Source organism: Mustela nigripes, chromosome 12, assembly GCF_022355385.1.
Source record: "Mustela nigripes isolate SB6536 chromosome 12, MUSNIG.SB6536, whole genome shotgun sequence".
NCBI classification, from domain to species: domain Eukaryota; kingdom Metazoa; phylum Chordata; class Mammalia; order Carnivora; family Mustelidae; genus Mustela; species Mustela nigripes.
In genome coordinates, this window is record NC_081568.1 from 45,244,940 (window position 1) to 45,262,752 (window position 17,813).

The 17,813-nt window shown below is 48.0% G+C and overlaps 2 protein-coding genes across 3 annotated transcripts; both read left to right on the forward strand.

Annotated features, from left to right (window-relative positions):
- Window positions 1-213: 213 nt before the first annotated feature.
- SAP30L (SAP30 like) lies at window positions 214-14,364 on the forward strand. Its single transcript, XM_059417213.1, has 4 exons — window positions 214-416; window positions 4,937-5,059; window positions 7,271-7,369; window positions 9,115-14,364. The coding sequence occupies exons 1-4, from the start codon at window positions 219-221 to the stop codon at window positions 9,241-9,243; spliced, it is 549 nt and encodes a 182-aa protein (XP_059273196.1). The 5' UTR covers window positions 214-218; the 3' UTR covers window positions 9,244-14,364.
- On the forward strand, window positions 332-4,926 carry LOC132028351 (small ribosomal subunit protein uS14-like). Of its 2 annotated transcripts, XM_059417214.1 has the most exons (3): window positions 333-416; window positions 1,595-1,689; window positions 3,858-4,926. In XM_059417214.1, the coding sequence occupies exons 2-3, from the start codon at window positions 1,665-1,667 to the stop codon at window positions 4,034-4,036; spliced, it is 204 nt and encodes a 67-aa protein (XP_059273197.1). In that variant the 5' UTR covers window positions 333-416; window positions 1,595-1,664; the 3' UTR covers window positions 4,037-4,926. The 2 variants fall into 2 exon arrangements, with proteins under 2 accessions (XP_059273199.1, XP_059273197.1); XM_059417216.1 differs by lacking the exon at window positions 1,595-1,689 and having other exon boundaries at window positions 332-416.
- Window positions 14,365-17,813: the final 3,449 nt, after the last annotated feature.

Genomic DNA, 17,813 nt, shown 5'->3' on the forward strand with positions numbered 1-17,813 from the left:
AGGGGCTTTCCGGAGGCGCGGGGCCGGGGGCCGAAGGAGCCGGAGCGCGGCGGAGCAGAGCCGGGCCTCCCCGGCGCGGGGCAGAGCAGCGCCTGGTCTGGAGACGGACTCCGGGACCCTCGGGTGCGGGGGCCTCGGCGACCTGCCCCGCGGGGTGCGCGGCCGCAGAGTGGCCTACAGGGGATCCTCCCGCAGAGGGGCCGGCCCGGGGCGGGGAGATGAACGGCTTTAGCACGGAGGAGGACAGCCGCGAAGGGCCCCCCGCCGCCCCCGCCGCCGCCCCGGGCTACGGCCAGAGCTGCTGCCTCATCGAGGACGGCGAGCGCTGCGTCCGGCCCGCGGGCAACGCCTCCTTCAGCAAGAGGGTCCAGAAGAGCATCTCGCAGAAGAAACTCAAGCTGGACATCGACAAGAGCGTGAGTCCGCCCCCGCCCCTGGCCCCGGCTAGGTCCCCGCGCGCCGCCACCCTTCGGCCGCTGTTCCTGGCTGCGGGCCGGACCCCGGGGCCCTCCCCGCCCTGGGCCTCGCCGCCCTTTATCTGCAAACTGGGGAGTTGCACTCGGGATTTCAAAGGCCGCTTCAGCGCAGACGGGCTCGGACTGGGATTCTGCCCAAATCCGGGGAGTTGGGGGGCGGAGGAAGGGGGGCTTCCGAGGACCTTTCCTTCCTGGGAACACTTAACAGCAGTTTAGGGCTTATTGTAGTGGTTTAGATATCGGGGCCGAGAGACTTGTGTTAATTCTGTTGGCCCACGAAGGAGCAAGTGTTGGGGAGGGGGTGATGAAGGGACCCAGCTCTTCTTCAACTTCTCTCTCCTCGGAACCCTGTTATACCTTCAGAAAAGGAAAGGTGGCAGTTACTTCCCACTCCCCCCGCCCCACCCCCCTGCCGCGGCCTTGGCTTCTGCCGAGGGTCACCGAGCTCGCTGCTTCGCATGCAGCTACGGGGAGGTGGAATTTTCAAGGATGAGGCAGAAATAAGGCCAAGACCAAGTCTTGGGAGGAAGCTCTTTGCAGTCCGAGTGATGGGGAGGAAGAAAATCACCTTTCTTAGGGGTAGCTTCTTTAGAAAGGCGTTGGGGAGAGCGCTTTGAATTTGAATAGAATCGCCCTGTGTTTTGTGCCTAATCATAGGAAAACTTTCCCCGTGTGATTTCACCACTTCTAGTTAACAATTCTAAAGATGTGCCTATTGTCAACCAATTAAGAACTTTTTAGTTTGACATCTGTTGCTGCAAGCTTTAAGTGGCTGCCTTGTGATTAGGAATTGGAAATGAGTTAAGGGATATTTAATATTCAGGTAGCCCAGCTAAAAGCTCAGGTGGTTAACATCCATTCTCTTTTAGGACCAAAATTCCACTGTTGAGGGAAATTAGAGATTGCTTTTTAAACTGAAAAGACATGCACTTTTCTTCTTCGGATCTTACAGGTGAAACTGAGGCCCAGAGATAAGAAGTGACAGTGCCAACCTCACCCAGTGACTAAGAGGCTGGTTAATTTCTTAAATCCATTATCTGACTTACTTCCAAGCCCCATGCCATAAGCCTTGATTGATGAAGTCTTAATAAATAAAAAATCTTTGCCTCTTCTTCCAGGCTCTTCCCTCCTACCAGCAATTTATTTGTATTATGTTAACAATTGCAGTACATTTGCCACACTTGGAAGATGCTGTTTTTTAAAATGGCTGGGGGTGAGTTAATGACTTTCTTACTACAAATCTATCAGTGAATGAATGAAAGGAATTCATGGGAGAGCAAACAACTGGCTAGACACTAAGGAGGTCCAGATTAGGACATGTATTGAAATGAAGTGCCTAATTCTAAGACAGCAGTGAGTTCATCCTCTTGGAAACGCTGCCTACCTATTGTGTAGGTGGTTGGGAGCCTTTGCCTGAGCAGCTTATAATGTTTTCCAGTCCTCAAAAAAAAAAAAAAAAAAAAAAAAAAGAAAAGAAAAGAAAGAAATTTCCAGCTCTTTTAAATCCTTGGATGCCATGACATCTGAGCAATTGTGCTGCTACCACTGGGGCTCCATTTACCCAGTGACCTCGCTGGGAAACCTGTGTTGGGCTATGTTGGTGGTTTCACACACACTGCCTACAACAGAGGCAGCATGAGCCTGGCAGTGGAGTTCCCCAAAAGTGACGCTCTGGAGGAGTAGTGTTTCAAGGTGGAATTACTCACAATTTGTTTCTAGGTGGTGGTGCAGAATCATTATTTCCGAAGGGGATTCTACTTCATTCTCACAGGCTTGGGCAGGAATTCAATCTAAGAAACTGCCATGTTACGAGAATTTTTAGCTGTTACAGAAATCGAAAGAGAAAAGAAAAACACTGGAGCCTTTGCTGCCACCCTCCTTCCTCCACCTCTACCCCCAAAGGCCTCTGAGCTCTGAAATTTCTGAAAACTGGTACATATTTGAAAATGTTGAAGGAGAAGTAATGACTGTTTATCTTGTAAAAGGGCCTAGCAGAGAACCTTTTAAAATAATAGCACCAGAAATCCAACTCAGGCAGCTTACACTCAGTTCATGTAGACATTGGCTGTGCTCTATGAGCTATTGATACATAACATGCTTTCAAACATTCCTCCAATTGACATTTTCTGCTTTATGCTGGAGAAAAGTAGAAGTTGAGAAGAGTATAAAGAAAATGCTGGGGTATGGGGCACCTGGGTGGCTCAGTGGGTGAAAGCCTCTGCCATTGGCTCAGGTCATGATCCCAGAGTCCTGGGATCCTGCCCCACATCAGGCTTTCTGTTCAGTGGGGAGCCTGCTCTCCCCGCCCCCACCTGCTTCTCTGCCTACTTGTGATCTCTGTCTGTCAAATAAATAAATAAATAATTTAAAAAGAAAGAAAAGAAAATGCTGGAGTAGGAAAGGACACGAGGGGTCAGAAGGCCTGGGTGACCTTGGCCAGATCATAACAAGATCTGTGTGACTTCCGTTTATCTCTATAGAAAATGAGATCAGGGCCAGTGGGGTTATAGTGGTGATTGCTAAGTTCTCTCCCATCCAGAATTCCATTATTCTAGTGTCCTGACCTAAAACCTCCCAGCCACAGCTTCAGGAAATCACCTGTTCTCCTACCACGTATGTCCCTCTACGAAGTTGAGCAGCTGCTTCATCTCAGAGTTTCCATATGGTACTAGCCAACATGAGGGCCAGTTTCCCGTCAGGGAGGAGTAGTATGCTTTCTTCCCTGGTGACAGCATGGCCAGTGGTCTGTGCATTGACTAGGAGGGGTTTGTTGGGACAATGACACAGGCTGTGTCCAAAAGTCCTTTGGCAGAGTGGACTCCAGCCAAGATACTCAAATTTGTGACCATATGTAAACGGTGGCTTTTGCTGGCCCACGCAGCTCTCAGACAGGAGGGATGGCACGTGCTGGCACAGGTACACTCAGAGTGCCTGCTGTCTGCAAGTCAAGGCCGCAGAGTAAACCAGAAAGTGCCCGGACCCACCAATCCAACCCAATGAAGGTGCTAATTCACTGACTAAAAAGAAGTTTTCATTATTTTCTCCATGCAGAGATCTGAATCAGTGCTGGCTTCCAATCAGCTTAGTTTTGTCTTAAGAATTTAGGGAATAAATACAAATTCGGAAGTCTCTCAAGAACATTTGTTTAGCATCTGTTCCAGTGTCAACAACCCCAAGGCATTTACACAGGCATTTCATTTCTGGTAGGGTTTGGAGTGGCTCCCCCAGGCACCCTTGGTGCTTCCATTCTGAAATAAAAACACGTTCACCTCTCAGCTGCAGTTGCCGCCTTCACTTGCCCATATGCCTCCAACCTGCATTAGAAAGTTGGCAGGAGGCGTGTGTGTGCTAGCTCTTTCCTTTCACCTCATTGCATCCAAGAGAGCAAGATGGGTCACCGGCAGCTCTACTGGAGTCATCTGAGGAAATCTGGCCAGGGTTCTCCTTCTTGCCGCGTCTGCTCAAACCGGCGCAGTCTGATCCGGAAATACGGCCTCAGTAAGTGCCACCAGTGTTTCCGTCAGTATGCGAGGGATAGAGGCTTCATTAAGTTGGATTAAGTGAACTTCCTTGAATGGGTCATCCAAGATACCTACCTGCAGATATCCAAGATACCTATTCACCTTAATGCCATCTCATTGTATATAAAATAAAAATCCTCAAATTATGAGTGCTTTAAAGTGAGGGGAAAAAAGGTCGGCGGGAACATCCAGCTTCTTTCATGTGGTTTCTGGGAGAAGGAGAGTTTCTGCATCTCTTTCCACTTCTCTTTGTGGACCAGATGTGTGGTGGTGCGAGAAGTATAACTGGGATACACAGGAATAACGTTTTTCAGAGAGAGGTCCTCCTGCAGTAGTAGCTGTTGTCAGTGTCAAAGTGGGAAGTCCAGTCTCCCCGTTACACTGTCCCTTCTTTCCTTCTTCCTGGGATATTGCCTTCCAGCCTGTTGTAAATTCACATCTCCTATAGGTCACATCACTCCCCGCTTCTAAAACTTTGGGGGACTCTGTCTTGTCTGAAGGAAAGTCTAAGCTGTTCTCGTGTCCCCTACCGCCGAATCTCCTTGTAGTCTGTATTTGAAACTCCTCTTAAGTCTTGATTCATCTTCTAATTCAGAATCTTTCCTATCTACCCATAAATCCTCTTTAGTCAGAGACCAAAACACTGACTATCCCAGCCACAAGCCTCTCTCCCTTTGGTGAAGCCCTGCCACCTACTGTCTCTGGCCTTCAGGGGGGACTTTTATGAGCTGTTGCCCGGTATGATGGTAGTATTTGTGTCCCTTTGTGGGCTTCTCGTTCTACAACTCAGCAGTAAACTCCTGGAAATTGGGGTCTCCACGTTGCTCTTCCTTCTGTCTCTTCAATGCGTTGCAAAGGAGAGAAGCCCTGTGGCTCGAGAGCTGCCTGTTGCTGTTCCCCTGGAACTGGCAAGTCTCACTTTAATTTGCTTCCCATCAGGTAAGGCACCTGTATATCTGCGACTTCCACAAAAATTTCATCCAGAGTGTACGAAATAAAAGGAAGAGGAAGACAAGCGACGACGGCGGAGATTCTCCTGAGCATGACACTGACATTCCTGAGGTAAAAGTCAAAGAAATCTGCTTGAGAAAGCTGGAAAAGTGGGTTCTAATGTGATCCTTATCTCTGGTCTGGTCTGCTTTTTGGAGTAAATAATTTTAGTCCCCTTTGTTTGCTGTGGTTTATTTGAAAAGCAAATCATAGAATCATGGTAATACTGAATCTGAGACCTGAAAACTTAGAAATGAGTCAGTCTCACTGCCCCATCTTACAGACAGGCATGGAGACCTGAGGTCACACATAGAGTTCGGGGTCTTCCGGCCACTGCCCTGTGCACCAGGCCATACAGCCTTTCTGCAAGAAGCCCCTGATACATTCTGGAATATAACCACAGTGTCAAGTTTCTTAAAACTTTTTTTTTTTTTTTTTTTTTTTTGCCTTTAGAGTTGGAGACTAAGCTTTGTAAGGATTGGGAGGAGTTCCTGGCCCTCTGTTTTCTGATCTGCAAAATAAAGGTGTACATTGTCAGTTCATACAGCTCTGGTCCCTGGTCCAGGCTGGTTCCCCAGGAGCCACTCCAGAGTCAGTTATAAGGGCCCAGGGTTTCTCAACCCTGGCACTGTTGATATTTGGGGCCAGAGGAGTCTTTGTCGTGGGGGCTGTCCTGTGCATCGTTGGATGGTTAGCGGCATTCCTGGATTCTACCCATTAGATGCCAGTCACCACAGTAGTGACCATCCAGAAAACGCCTCCAGACATTAGAGGATGTCCTCTGGGGCCAAAACCGTTCTTTGCTAAGAACCGTTGCACTGGATGATGAGACCTAGGCTTCTCGAACCTTCAAGGTGCTGGTGCCTATTGAGCAAGGCTACAGGAAGGAGTATTGAATTTTCTTTCTGTCTACGTTGTTTTCACTTAAGACTCAGCAGAAGAAAACCCGTTTGTAATGTACATTGAATATTTGACACATGAATATTTCATAAGGCAACCGCCTGTTAGCGCTCAGAGTGGAAATGACTGCGTAGGAATAGAAAGAGTAGGTGGGCCTTTGTCTGAAGATGTGGAGAAAACCTTTGAAAATAGGGTCCTTTCCTTCCACCCTTCCCTATGTCCCTTTCTCTAGCATTGGTTTACAGCATTTTTCTATTGCCTTCAGCATTAGTATTATTATTTCATAAAGAAATGGATGTATTCAATTTCATTGCTTTTTACAAAAAAAAAAAAGGGGGTTTGAGGAATGTTTTGAAAAGAATGAAGGACTTTGGTCCCTCATATTGATCATTCATTTTGTTTTTAAGTGCCCTCCACCTGCCTGAAGCAAGAACATCTCTTTTAGAGGCAGGTAAAAGCAGCCCAATGTCTGGGCCTTCAATACTTCATGACTGTGCAGCTTTCCTCTCTTCCTGTGTTAGAAAAAGAAGGGGGGGTCCTTTCCCTCTGTTATCCAGTCATCTGCAGAGATCCCCAACCTAACCTGCTGATTTGTACACTGGCCACAGTAGCTTTCGAGTTTTCTCTGGAGAGTTGGTCAGGGTTCCAGCACCTGAAGGCTGAGCCTAGGGAAGAACTCTGGGAACAGCAGTACCTCCCGTAGTCCTTCCTCACGCCCCGCCATATGGTCCGCTACCAAGCTCAGGCCTGTCTTCCTCCAGGATGCCTGTCTGGGTTTACCTTTGCTCCCCATGCTTGGTGTACCCCTCCGTTATTAGCAGCCTCCAAAGCTCAACTTAAGCATCTCATTTCTGATCACTGCTACAGCAACGTTGCCTGCCCGTCCATCAGTCTTCCCTACAAACCCCCACTAGATCCATCTTCCTGAACACCCCCCCCCACCACCTGTGTCACTCCTTCGGCTTTTTCAAGACATGCTGCCCTCCAGTCTCACCTTTTAAACGCATCGTGATTACCAATGACACCTGAGTCTGTCTCTTCATCTCCTGGCTTCCTGCGCTCGTGGTCTTTCGTGGTCTTTCTCTCATTCCATAGTCTAGCCCTGTTCTCCTTAGCTTAAGCTTTATGGCTTCCGTGAGCCTCCCGGGACCACCCCTCTCCAGCTAGAACTCTTTTCCACTGTTTGTTTGGGTTTTGATTTTTTTTTTTTTTTTTTTTTGTCCTCCCAGCCAGTTTTTAGTCCTCAGTGGACCATTCCTAAGACATCTCCGTAGTCCTCTTCCCCACCCCGTCCATCTTAGTGTAGTGCTGGGCACATAATGTGCTCTCGGTGAGCCGTGGCTAGTCAGGTGATGGATAACATGTTTCTCCTCTTCTCTCCAGGTTGATCTGTTCCAGTTGCAGGTGAACACTCTACGGCGTTATAAACGACACTACAAATTGCAGACCAGACCAGGCTTCAATAAGGCCCAGTTAGCAGAAGTAGGTAGACAAATTGCACTGCAAAAAGAGAGAGCCAACACTATGCTTCTGATGGTGATCTTGATTCTCCCTGCTGCTATGCATGTCGATCCTAATGCCCTCTGTAGCTCTGCAAGTAATTCCCTGTTCCCTCTCTTCCTACAATCTAGAATCCCACAGCAGTAAGACCTGGAAAGGTCCTCTTTCTATAAGAGAAATCATGGCACCAAGAGAGGAAAAGACTTGCTTAAAATCAGATGGCAAATTAGTAGCAGAATTAAGCCTGGACTCTTGAGGCTCCTGATTATAAGTCCTGAGCATGCTTTTGTTGGTGCATTTGTTTGAATCTCGTTTTGTAAGATTCTGCATAAATACGGTCCTTCCTGCACATCAGGTATGTCAGATTAATCACCCCAAAACCATTGTTCCTGTTCTGTAGGAGCTGTTCTTTTTCTTCAGTTTTTCCTTTGATTTCTTCTCTGATGTTGGTAATGGAAGTATTTATTATAACGAATAGAACCCAAGAAATTTTTCTCCTACCCTGAGCTCTTAAGACAATTAGGAGAGGGGAATGCTCCCTTGGCCCTTGTTGGAACATACTGACAGCCTGGCTTGATACTTCTGTCCTAGTGGCATTTGTGCAGGTTACCTCTTACCCTCTTTTTTCAATGTGCTTTTCTGCCTACTGTTGAAAATGGGGAAAGTGGAAAAAAGAAAAATACAGTGCTTCCATCCAGACGTCACCACTCTATAGTGCTAGTTCTCGGACTCTTGATCTGTCCCAGCCCCCTCAGTCCATTCAGAAATTTCCTTAAATGGTGACAGCCCCATTGGTTTTTGGTCTTTCCTTTAGAGGTTTCTTGCCGATACATCATTTTTTCTTAAATTTCCTTCCACAGTGTCTAGATAAAAGATAGATAGAAGTATACACCTCCTTCTTACCATAAGATCACGTTACCCCTTTGCCAGCATTCACCCTGCTGAAAGGGGTAGTGAGGCGGGGCAGGCGCAAATCTGCATTCTCAGGACTTGTAAAACAAAGCCAGGTGTCAGGAGTGCACGGTAAATGAATTATTTTTCAAATGTGATATGTCTTTCAAAAGGCAGCTGTGTACTATTTAGATGAATTCTTGGATCAAATACTTACATCTAACCAATTGGCAATTCATTTGACACAGTTTTAAAAAGACACTTTTGGGGGCACCTGGGTGTCTCACTGAGTTAAGCATCTGCCTTCATTCAGCTCGGGTCATGGTTCTGGAGCCCATGGATTGAGTCCCGCATTGGGCTTCCAGCTCTGCAGGGAGTCTGCTTCTCCGTCTGACCTTCTCTCCTCTCATGCTTGCTTGTTCTCTCTCTCTCTCTCTCTCTCTCTCTCTCAAATAATGCTTTTACAAAAAAAAAAACACTTTTCTGCCTGGTGGTGCCAGGGCCTGAGAGCTGGTGATGGCAGCAGCTGGCCAAGCAGAGCCATCCCCGCCTCCTCCTCCTTAGGGATGCTCTTGAGATTGTCCCATGATGGATAGCTGGTTGCCACTGAAACAGAACTGCACGTTGGCAATGTTGTGGGTTCAAGTACTGCTTTAAGAGGCCTGGAAACCGAATCACCCTGCCTCCTGGGGGAGAAGAGTGTCTGAGTTCTGCAGCAATCAAAACCCCTTCCTAGTTCTAGACGCCAACCCCTGCTCCCTCTTTTGCGTAGTGCAGGATTTGTGGCCCTGATGTAGGCGATGCTTTAACAGACTCTGGTGTTTTCCCCCACGTAGACCGTCAGCCGACACTTCAGGAACATACCTGTGAATGAAAAAGAGACGCTCGCCTACTTCATCTACATGGTGAAGAGTAACAAGAGTCGACTGGACCAGAAATCGGAGGGCAGCAAACAGCTCGAGTGAGGACTGAATGCATCATGGAATGAAGTATAATGCTGAATGCACAGGTGAAATCTGCGTGTAAGCCCATAAAGACTGTTACATTTTATTGTAAATAAAAAAGTTGAATGATGAATACTGTAAATCTTTTTGGTCAGGAGGATTATATTCTCATGTTCAGCATGTGTATACAAAGACTTTCTTTTAAGGCAACTACCGGACTGAAAAATCAAGAGCACTAAGAGATTTAAAAATGACGTACAGCAGCATTCAACAGCGCATTAAGTCAATTCTCCTGGAAATGTGGGACAAAAAATATGTTGGTACTCACCTTGTACGACCATTCTGCCTTGTGTGAGGTATAGGCCTGGAGGAGCAGTGGGGTACAGTCAGCCAGAGGAGCGTGAGCAGACCTGAGTCTCCTGGGGACAGGCGTGCCCCGCTTTGTTGCTGGCATTTGTCGTTGATTGGTCAGTGTGACAGTGGTCCCCCGCACTGGCCCCTGCCTGGCGCACAGTAGACCAACACTTAGTGCCGGCGGGGAGTTGGGGCTAACTGTGCCTTTTAGCATCTGCTTCATACCTGCAGTTAACGAGACCGCTGGCACTCCTGTGGCTCACCACTTGACTTCTAAAGTGTGGAGGAAATCTGAAGCACCAAAAGGAGGTTTCTCATCAGAGGAGGATTTGAGGGCAGTCGCAGGTACCAAGCTATATTTGTGGAGGTTCCAGAAACACTGATGCAGGGGCCCTCACAGGAGACGCAGCTCTTTGCACACAAGTCTATGCTTTACTCTTTGGGGTGAAGTTGGGAAGTAGGACTTCAGTCATCCTCGCAGGCCATAAATGCTTTGACTTTAATGGAGCTGTTTAGTGATTTGGGGCTCGTGTTTTCAGAAATACTAATCACCAAGAAAGCTGCCAAGGATCATGTGATTCCTCCTCAGAAGTCCATTTCTGTGAATAAAAAGTGACGCCTTGACTCCCTAGGCTCGGGGTCACCAGCAAATCATAGGTTTGAGCAACAGAGGTCAGTGCCATCTGATATTCATTTTTGTGAGCAGTTTGCCTCCCTCTTGGGGGGAGGAAGATGGCTAAAACAACTTTTTAAAGTATGAATAATTACCTGGCTTTTTTTTCAAGTTCAGAAACCCGGATTCCTATATCTTATTATATCAGAGCCAAAGTCTCCTTTGAAAACAAAGCTTTATATCCAAAAGTATGCTTTTACAAACGTTTCTGATCAGTGTGTTGCGGGACAAAGGATGTGAATGGGTGTGGGAGAAAGGAGGAGACTAGGACTTGGATTTGAATTTCTGACCATCTTGACACATATTATGGTCAAAAGTATCATTTTCCTACTCCGTTTTAATCGTGAGTGCTTTCTTAAGCCTTAAATTATAAAAGAAGCCGTGGATGGCCTAGCCTGGCAGAGAGTTTTCATGTCTCATAAACGGCTTCCTCTGAGCATCAGCACAGAGAAGTCCGAACACGACCTCCAGCTAAGCAGTCTGTTCGTGGGGCAGAGGACCATGCTGTCTGTGGACCGGGGACAGGCCACCCCCTCGCTGAAATGCAGTGTGTTCCATTGCAGCAAAGCATTCACCAGTGTTCCAAATGCATGTCTAGCAGATTGCAGCCTTTTTACATATGTATAAATGAATGTACATAGAACATACTCTAGGCTATGAGGGGATCTTGCTTTCATACACCCAGCTGTGGATGGCACATCAAGGTGCTCTCTGAGTGTTTTTAGTCCTTCAGATTCAGTATGTAGAGACTGTCTCGCTGCTTAGAGCTGAAGGATGTTGATGGGCAGACATCAAGAAGGCCCAAAGTTCTGATGCTTATATAGGTCTTTCTCCTGAGAGACTGAGTTAGAAAGTCTTGAAGGCATCAAACACCAGGCCCCCCTCTGTTAAGGGGAATGTTTTCTCATCAGGCCACAGTTTTGGGGGCAGGTAGCGCCTACAGGTGAAGGCCTTGGTCACCTGCTCTCTGGAAATGTCCATCTCTTCCTGAGAAAATCCCATCTTTCTGATGTTGAAGCAAAAATTGCTGATGTGTAGGGCATGACACTATTTCTTGAACAGCAATTGGTTTCCTAGTTGAGAGAGACAGCAGTCCATTTGTATACAAGAAGCTGTGGTGTTAGGATCCATCTGTTCCTGGGTCTCTGTGAGAATGCTTTTGTTCCGGTGTGAAGTCTGGGGAAACGCTCACCTTCGACCAGATGCTCTGCACGCTGGAGACCCCCACCCCCACCCTGCCACCTTCCCTTAAAAGAGAGGTGGTTTTGGAAAGTGAAGGCTGTGGGTGTCTTTTCAGTCTCTGAAAACATGTCAGATGAGAGGAAAGACCAAACTACATGAACTTACAATTTTCTTGTGTGCAGAAATCTGTTCTTTCATCCAACCACTAAGCCACTTGCCTTAGCCCTTCTGCAGTTTCCCAAGGCTTCATCTGTGGGCAGGCAACTCCTACCTGTTAGAAATGGCCCCGAAGCAGTGGAGTTTGGGGAAAGCAGTGTTCATCATGGCCGCCTACATTTTTTTACACCTGCCAAGGACTCTTGCGCTTCTCTCCACCTGTAATGTTGCAACATTGCCTTCTCTCCTCTTGGTGCTCCTGGGCAAAACTGGAATGTGAAATCCAGAGCCGACATTTCTCTGCTTAAAGAGTACATACAGTTCCTGCCTCGGCCCAGCCTGGTCTGGTTCGTGGAAGTGCCTGTAGCCTGCCACTCGTGTTGCGTCAACTTAGGGTATTAAAAAGACAAATGGACAAACTTTTTATTTCCATGGACTCTTAGGTTGGCAGCATCACATGAAGAAGTTCATAGTCGAATCCCATGAAAGATTAAAAGCAAAGGCTTCAGGATTGGCACTGGAAAATGACGAGGAATTGCACGTATGCGTTAGAGCAGCCAAGTTGTAGAAGTTCCTGTCATGGCTGATATTACTAGCCTTCCAGGAACAGATACTAGTAATTGTTTGCGGCTGGAATGTTACATCTAACCTTAGCATTTCAACTGGTTATTTTGTGGGAAGTTTTTGGTTAATATTCTGCAGGACAGCTCCCTGGTGGAAGGGAGAAAGTAGGAGCGGGTACTTACTCGGGGGGCCTTGTCTATTGAAATAGCCTGTCCAGACCATGGGTCCCAGAGAAGTTGCTTCATGCAAGTCACCTGAAGGCTCTCAGTCATTATAATATTGAGATCCAGAAACTAGGAAAGGGTCTTTAAGTCATCAGTCCAGTCTCCCCACAGGTGCTGACATTCTGCCTGCAACTGTCCCACCAAGGGTTTGGGCAGTCTGGGCTTAAACACCTCTGAGGACAGGGAACTCACTACCTCCTGGGGAAGCCTGCTCAATCTCCATAAACCTCTGGCTTTTCTATGTTCTCTGTCATTTCTATCTCAGTCTCTGCCCAGTTGGGGGACAGTGTGTGGAACAAGTTACTCATCTTGGCCAAGCACCTAATTGCTGGCACTGTCCCAGGGCACAGCAGTTGTCTTTTGGGAAGGAGCATCTAGCAGATAGATAACTTTGGTGTCCTGGCTGTCTTTCCCCTTCAGCATGGGTCCATTTAGTTCCGTGATGAAGGATGTTGCAGAAACCCCATCAGCCTGGTTCTCCTGTGTTCTTGTGGAAATGGATGGAGGGGGTCAGGGACGAGGGGATGCTCTCAGCCTGATAAAGTAACCTAAGAAGGGGTGGGGCCCACGTTCTGTGCTAGCCCCACAAAAGCTGATGCTCACCTCACTTGGGAAAACTTTTAGCTAGGAGATTGTAAAATATTGCACTGTGTGGAGTTTAAGGGCTCCATGGCTGCTGAGAGCTTGTACTTTAAGATTTCTACAAGTACTTCATACATTATTTTTATGGCAAAAACAAAGCTTGGGACCTTGGGGGAGGGGCACGCCACATGTCTCCATGTCTGAGAAGTGCCGTATTTTCAAGCTTGAAAGCCTTGTAAGGTTGTTCTTGCCCCATCATTCATTTTAAAGACAGGAGACTGACATTGAGAATGACCTGTCTGAGTCACAGGGGGGGTCTGGACTAACCTTCTGTCCTCCTGACCTGTCCAGAGCTCTTCTCACTCTCTGACTTGCACATAACTCAAGTCCTGTTGAAAGTAAGCTGCTTTCAGATGTTTGAGACCTTGCCACTGAGCAGAGAGGTTTCCCAAGGCCAGCCTGGCTCCCAGAGGCTATGAACCAGGCTGCTGGACTCGAGGCTGTGCAACATGATCAGGAAAGGAGTCAGCTGAGTTTTGCCAAATGAATGTCTGGGGAGAACAGAACTAGCTGATGATTTAAGACCAGAGTTCAGAAGTCCTGGTGGGAGCAGCTCTAGTGTTGTCCTGGAATTGAAATTCTCACGAAATGGGCTTGCTGTCTGATCTGTTGGTCAGTCTTCTGCCTTTCAGGGTGGTCCTTTGGGCTTGTGTCATTCATTTGGCCCTGATTCAGACAGACATAACCCTGAGGCCCTGTGATTCGCGGCTTCCCAGTCCCTCTTACTGGGTTAGACAGTTGAACCAAAGGAGAAATGAACTCAAGGTCTCAGCCTAGGAAGCATGGTGCTTTGGGGTGCCTTTCTGTTCTCTTCATTTTATTATGGACTGTTTTCCAAGTTCAAGGTTAGGAAGGGTGAAGTGGATCTGACACTCTGAGGTGGAGTCTAGTCTGGGGCCAGGTGGGACCTCTTGTTAAGGTAGAAATGTCTACACTCCCTTATTTCATCTAGCTTGTGTCCTAAGCCACGAAGCCTTCGGTTGCTCTCACTCCACGAGCACATCGTCACCAGGGACGGAGGGTTTCCAGGACCCCTGTTGTATGCATCTGCTGTCCGTGATGCCCATCGGAATGTTTTCACAGTGTGGGTTTGTGTTCCATTTTGTAACTGCCTTATCAAAAAGCAAGTGCCCTTCCATTCCAGGCCTCCTCATATTGTACTTGTTTCCTGCCAAATTCGGGGGATCATTTGTATTTTAATTTTGTAATCTACGGCTCTGTACTGTTGAAAGGCTCTCAATTCTGTGGGGTCTCCTTAGTATGTATGTGACTTTTCATGTGGTGATATCACACAGATGGGATGGCCCGACTTTCACTCTTAATAAATGATCTGAATGAGTAACGAGAGACACATTCTGTTGTTCTCCTTGACCATCCACACGGGCCTCCGATGCCTTCACTTCCGTACGCGGCCTCTGGCTGTGTCCTGCAGCGATGGGTGACGGGGGTCTTTCCTCCCAGCTCTGAGTACTGGTACCCGCGTTCCCCCATCCAACCCCAGTGCACAGCGAGTGAGCTTCGGTCGCAGAAGTTGATTCCCTGCTCTCCCATTCATTCAAATGAAAGAGACCGAAGGTCTGACAACCAGAGGCTGGAATCTGAAGGCTGTGTAGAATCCCAGAGACCCTGGGCAAAAAGCTTCGCTCTGGGTCTGCAGCTATCCACCCATGAAGCAGGGATCTCAGGAGCCTGGCTGGAGGACTGCAGGCCAAAACGCCTGCAGGGGGCAGCCAGGAAGCGCGGGTCCCTCATGAGGGCACCCACTCCTGCGGTTCCAGTCTGTCGTCACCTTGTGGGGCTTCCAGCCCTGCGTGGCCACTTCTCAAAATTTCCCAAGAGGACCTGGTCATCTAGACCTTTATATGAACATCCCGATGTTCAAATGTCTCCAAAACAACTTTCACGGGTCGTGGACTAGCGTTTCTTCACCTACGATAGAGGCTTGCTAGTTAGACTTGGTGCGTCATCTAAATGCTTGTTAAAAATGCAGACCCTCTGCCCCCCATGCCTGCCAGCTGCCTACTGAGTCAGGTCTGTGTTGTTACGAAGTCCGCAGGCAAGTCACATGCTCAACTGTTGGGGCTACCTGACTGTGCTTCATGGGTGGGGGTCCCTGAGGCCCCAGGGGTGGGCCCCCTTGCCCAGCTGCGCCTCAGACTCCAGGCTTTCATTTCACGTCTGTCACTAGTGCCCCTTTAGTGCACTTCTGTCAGCAGAATGGAAGGAAGAAATGCAATAAATCTTTGTCTTCATCTTCTTCATTAACTTGAAGGAATATATACCAGCTCTAAAATGTTGAAGGCATCTCAATGGATGGTGCAGCATCTCCCCCTCACCACCTCACCCCCACCCCCAGTCCACTTCTTATGTGGAAGTTGCTTTTCAGGAGGCAGTTTTTTGTTTGTTTGTTTGTTTGTTTGTTTGTTTGTTTGTTTTTTAAAGATTTTATTTATTTATTTGGCAGAGAGAAATCACAAGTAGATGGAGAGGCAGGCAGAGAGAGAGAGAGAGAGGGAAGCAGGCTCCCTGCTGAGCAGAGAGCCCGATGCGGGACTTGATCCCAGGAGGAGATCATGACCTGAGCCAAAGGCAGTGGCTTAACCCACTGAGCCACCCAGGCGCCCCCAGGAGGCAGTTTTGAGGGCAGCTGGGACTGTCCCTGGGAGCCCACAGGATTCCTGATGGCTTGCCATCATTTAGATGATCCCTGAGTTGATTTCCTTCAGAAAGCAAAGAAGTTCTAATCCACATCATGTTGTCTCCCCGTGTGAGTGTAACATAGTCCCCTTCCTCCTTCCCTCCCTCTGCCTGCAGCCCGCCATTTCTTTCACAGAGAAGCATCCGGTTGCCTGCTGTCCTCCTCTAACCCCCCCCCCACACACACACACACACTGAACCTCAGGGAGGTGCTTTGGCCCCAAGCAGGCTGACCTCTGCTGGGGTCGACCTCCCGTGAGGATCTATGGACATGGGTTATGATGAAAGGATGAATCCACATCTTCACGTGCAGAAGTTGTCCTAGGAACCTGACACCCCTTTTTCAAAACAGACCTTTATAGGGGCGCCTGGGTGGCTCAGTAGGTTAAAGCCTCTGCCTTTGGCTTGATCATGATCCCAGGGTCCTGGGATCGAGCGCTGCACTGCGCTTTCTGCTCCCCAGGGAGCCTGCTCCCAGCCGACCCCCGCCTGCCCCTCTGCCTACTTGTGATCTCTGTCAAGTAAATAAGTAAAATCCTTAAAAAAAAAAAAAAAAAAAAAAAAAAAAAAAGACCTTTACAGTGCTGAATTCCGGATCATCTGAAGTCCAGCGTTTCTGAAAGTGTGGCACTCGCCACCTCCCACCCTGATCAGAATCCCCTAAGAATGCTGTGTATGATGCCAATTCCCAGGCTGTATCCCAGAGTCTCAGAACAGAAAGCTCAGGGGCCGAATTCCAAGAAATAATGGATTTTTGAAATTTCCCCACATAAGACTTAAGCTCAGTGAAGTTCAGAAGAATGTGGTCCAGAGCTTTCCCCATCCAGCAGCTTCAGGCTCGTCGGGAGTTACTAAGCTCAGAGTTCCCAGTGAGACCTAGTAAATGAGTAGCTCCTCAGTCCTCCTGGGGCCCGGGAAACCATTTTTACAAGATCTCCCGGACCACTTGTCTGCACACTGAGATTTAGAAACTAGCGAATTCAACAGACACCACCCAGGTGCAGGGAGAGAAAGTAGCTGTATTCCACCTGACAGCTCAGATGTGTCAGAGCCTGAGCAAATACGGTGACATGCCCAGCCACAGAGACACTAAGACACTATGTAGAGGAACACTTGCAAGGGATCATCTCCCATCTGGATAAAACCAGAAAGAAAATCCATAGTCGCGAGCACTCTGCCCGGCATGGAAGGCAACACTATAAATGTCCGCAATGGAATCTTCCATTAACTGTTTCTTAGTTTATGAGGATCTTTCCTGTCTAGAAACAAGGATAGCTGCTGAGTGTGGCGTGCACACTGAACAACACACTGCTGGTTCTACACCCGCTGATTCCTTGACACTCACTACAATTACACAGAATAGGGACCGTTGTTGACTGCAGTTTATAGAGGAGTAAATGCAGGCGTGGAGAGGAGAAACTTTTCCGAGTCAAAAAGCTGGAGGCACTCTTGGGATGGGGTCCAAGGGTCATCTGATCCTGGGGACACATCAGGGAACTCAGGAATGCCACTCTTTGAAGCAGGAGAGCCACAGGCAGCCTTGTCCCAGAGTGGATTGAGTAAGTGGACTTACTAAACTTTAATGAGGGATTCCTAGAAGTCACTAAGACTCTAGTTAGGAAATTTAATAGGGTTTAATGGAGGTTAACAAGGTACATCCAACTTTGCAGCCAGGCTTTAACTTACCAGAGCTGAGCGGAGATTAACAAGCCCGGGAGGTGTGAGGGCACCTGCATGATTTAATGGGGTTAATGAAACTGTCAGAGGTTGGCTGAGAGGGACAGAGCCAGAGCGCGCCGCCGCTGTTACCAACTCAATCTGGTTGACGTCAAGAGACGTTTATTAAACAGCTGAAGCCTGCCCTGTCCTGCCCTGGCCACCACAGGGGGAGCAAGTCAAAGAAGGCCACAACCCACATGCCGGCCATGGTTACTCCTGGTTGGTGGGATTTGGAGTCTTACTTTCTCCTTTGTGCCTTTTTGGGGTCATCTAAATCGTTGATAACAGGCAAGAATCATTTTCACCAAACCTATAACATTGCAAAGCAATTTTTTTTTCTTTTTTTTTAAAGATTCTATTTTTTTTTTTTTTTAAAGATT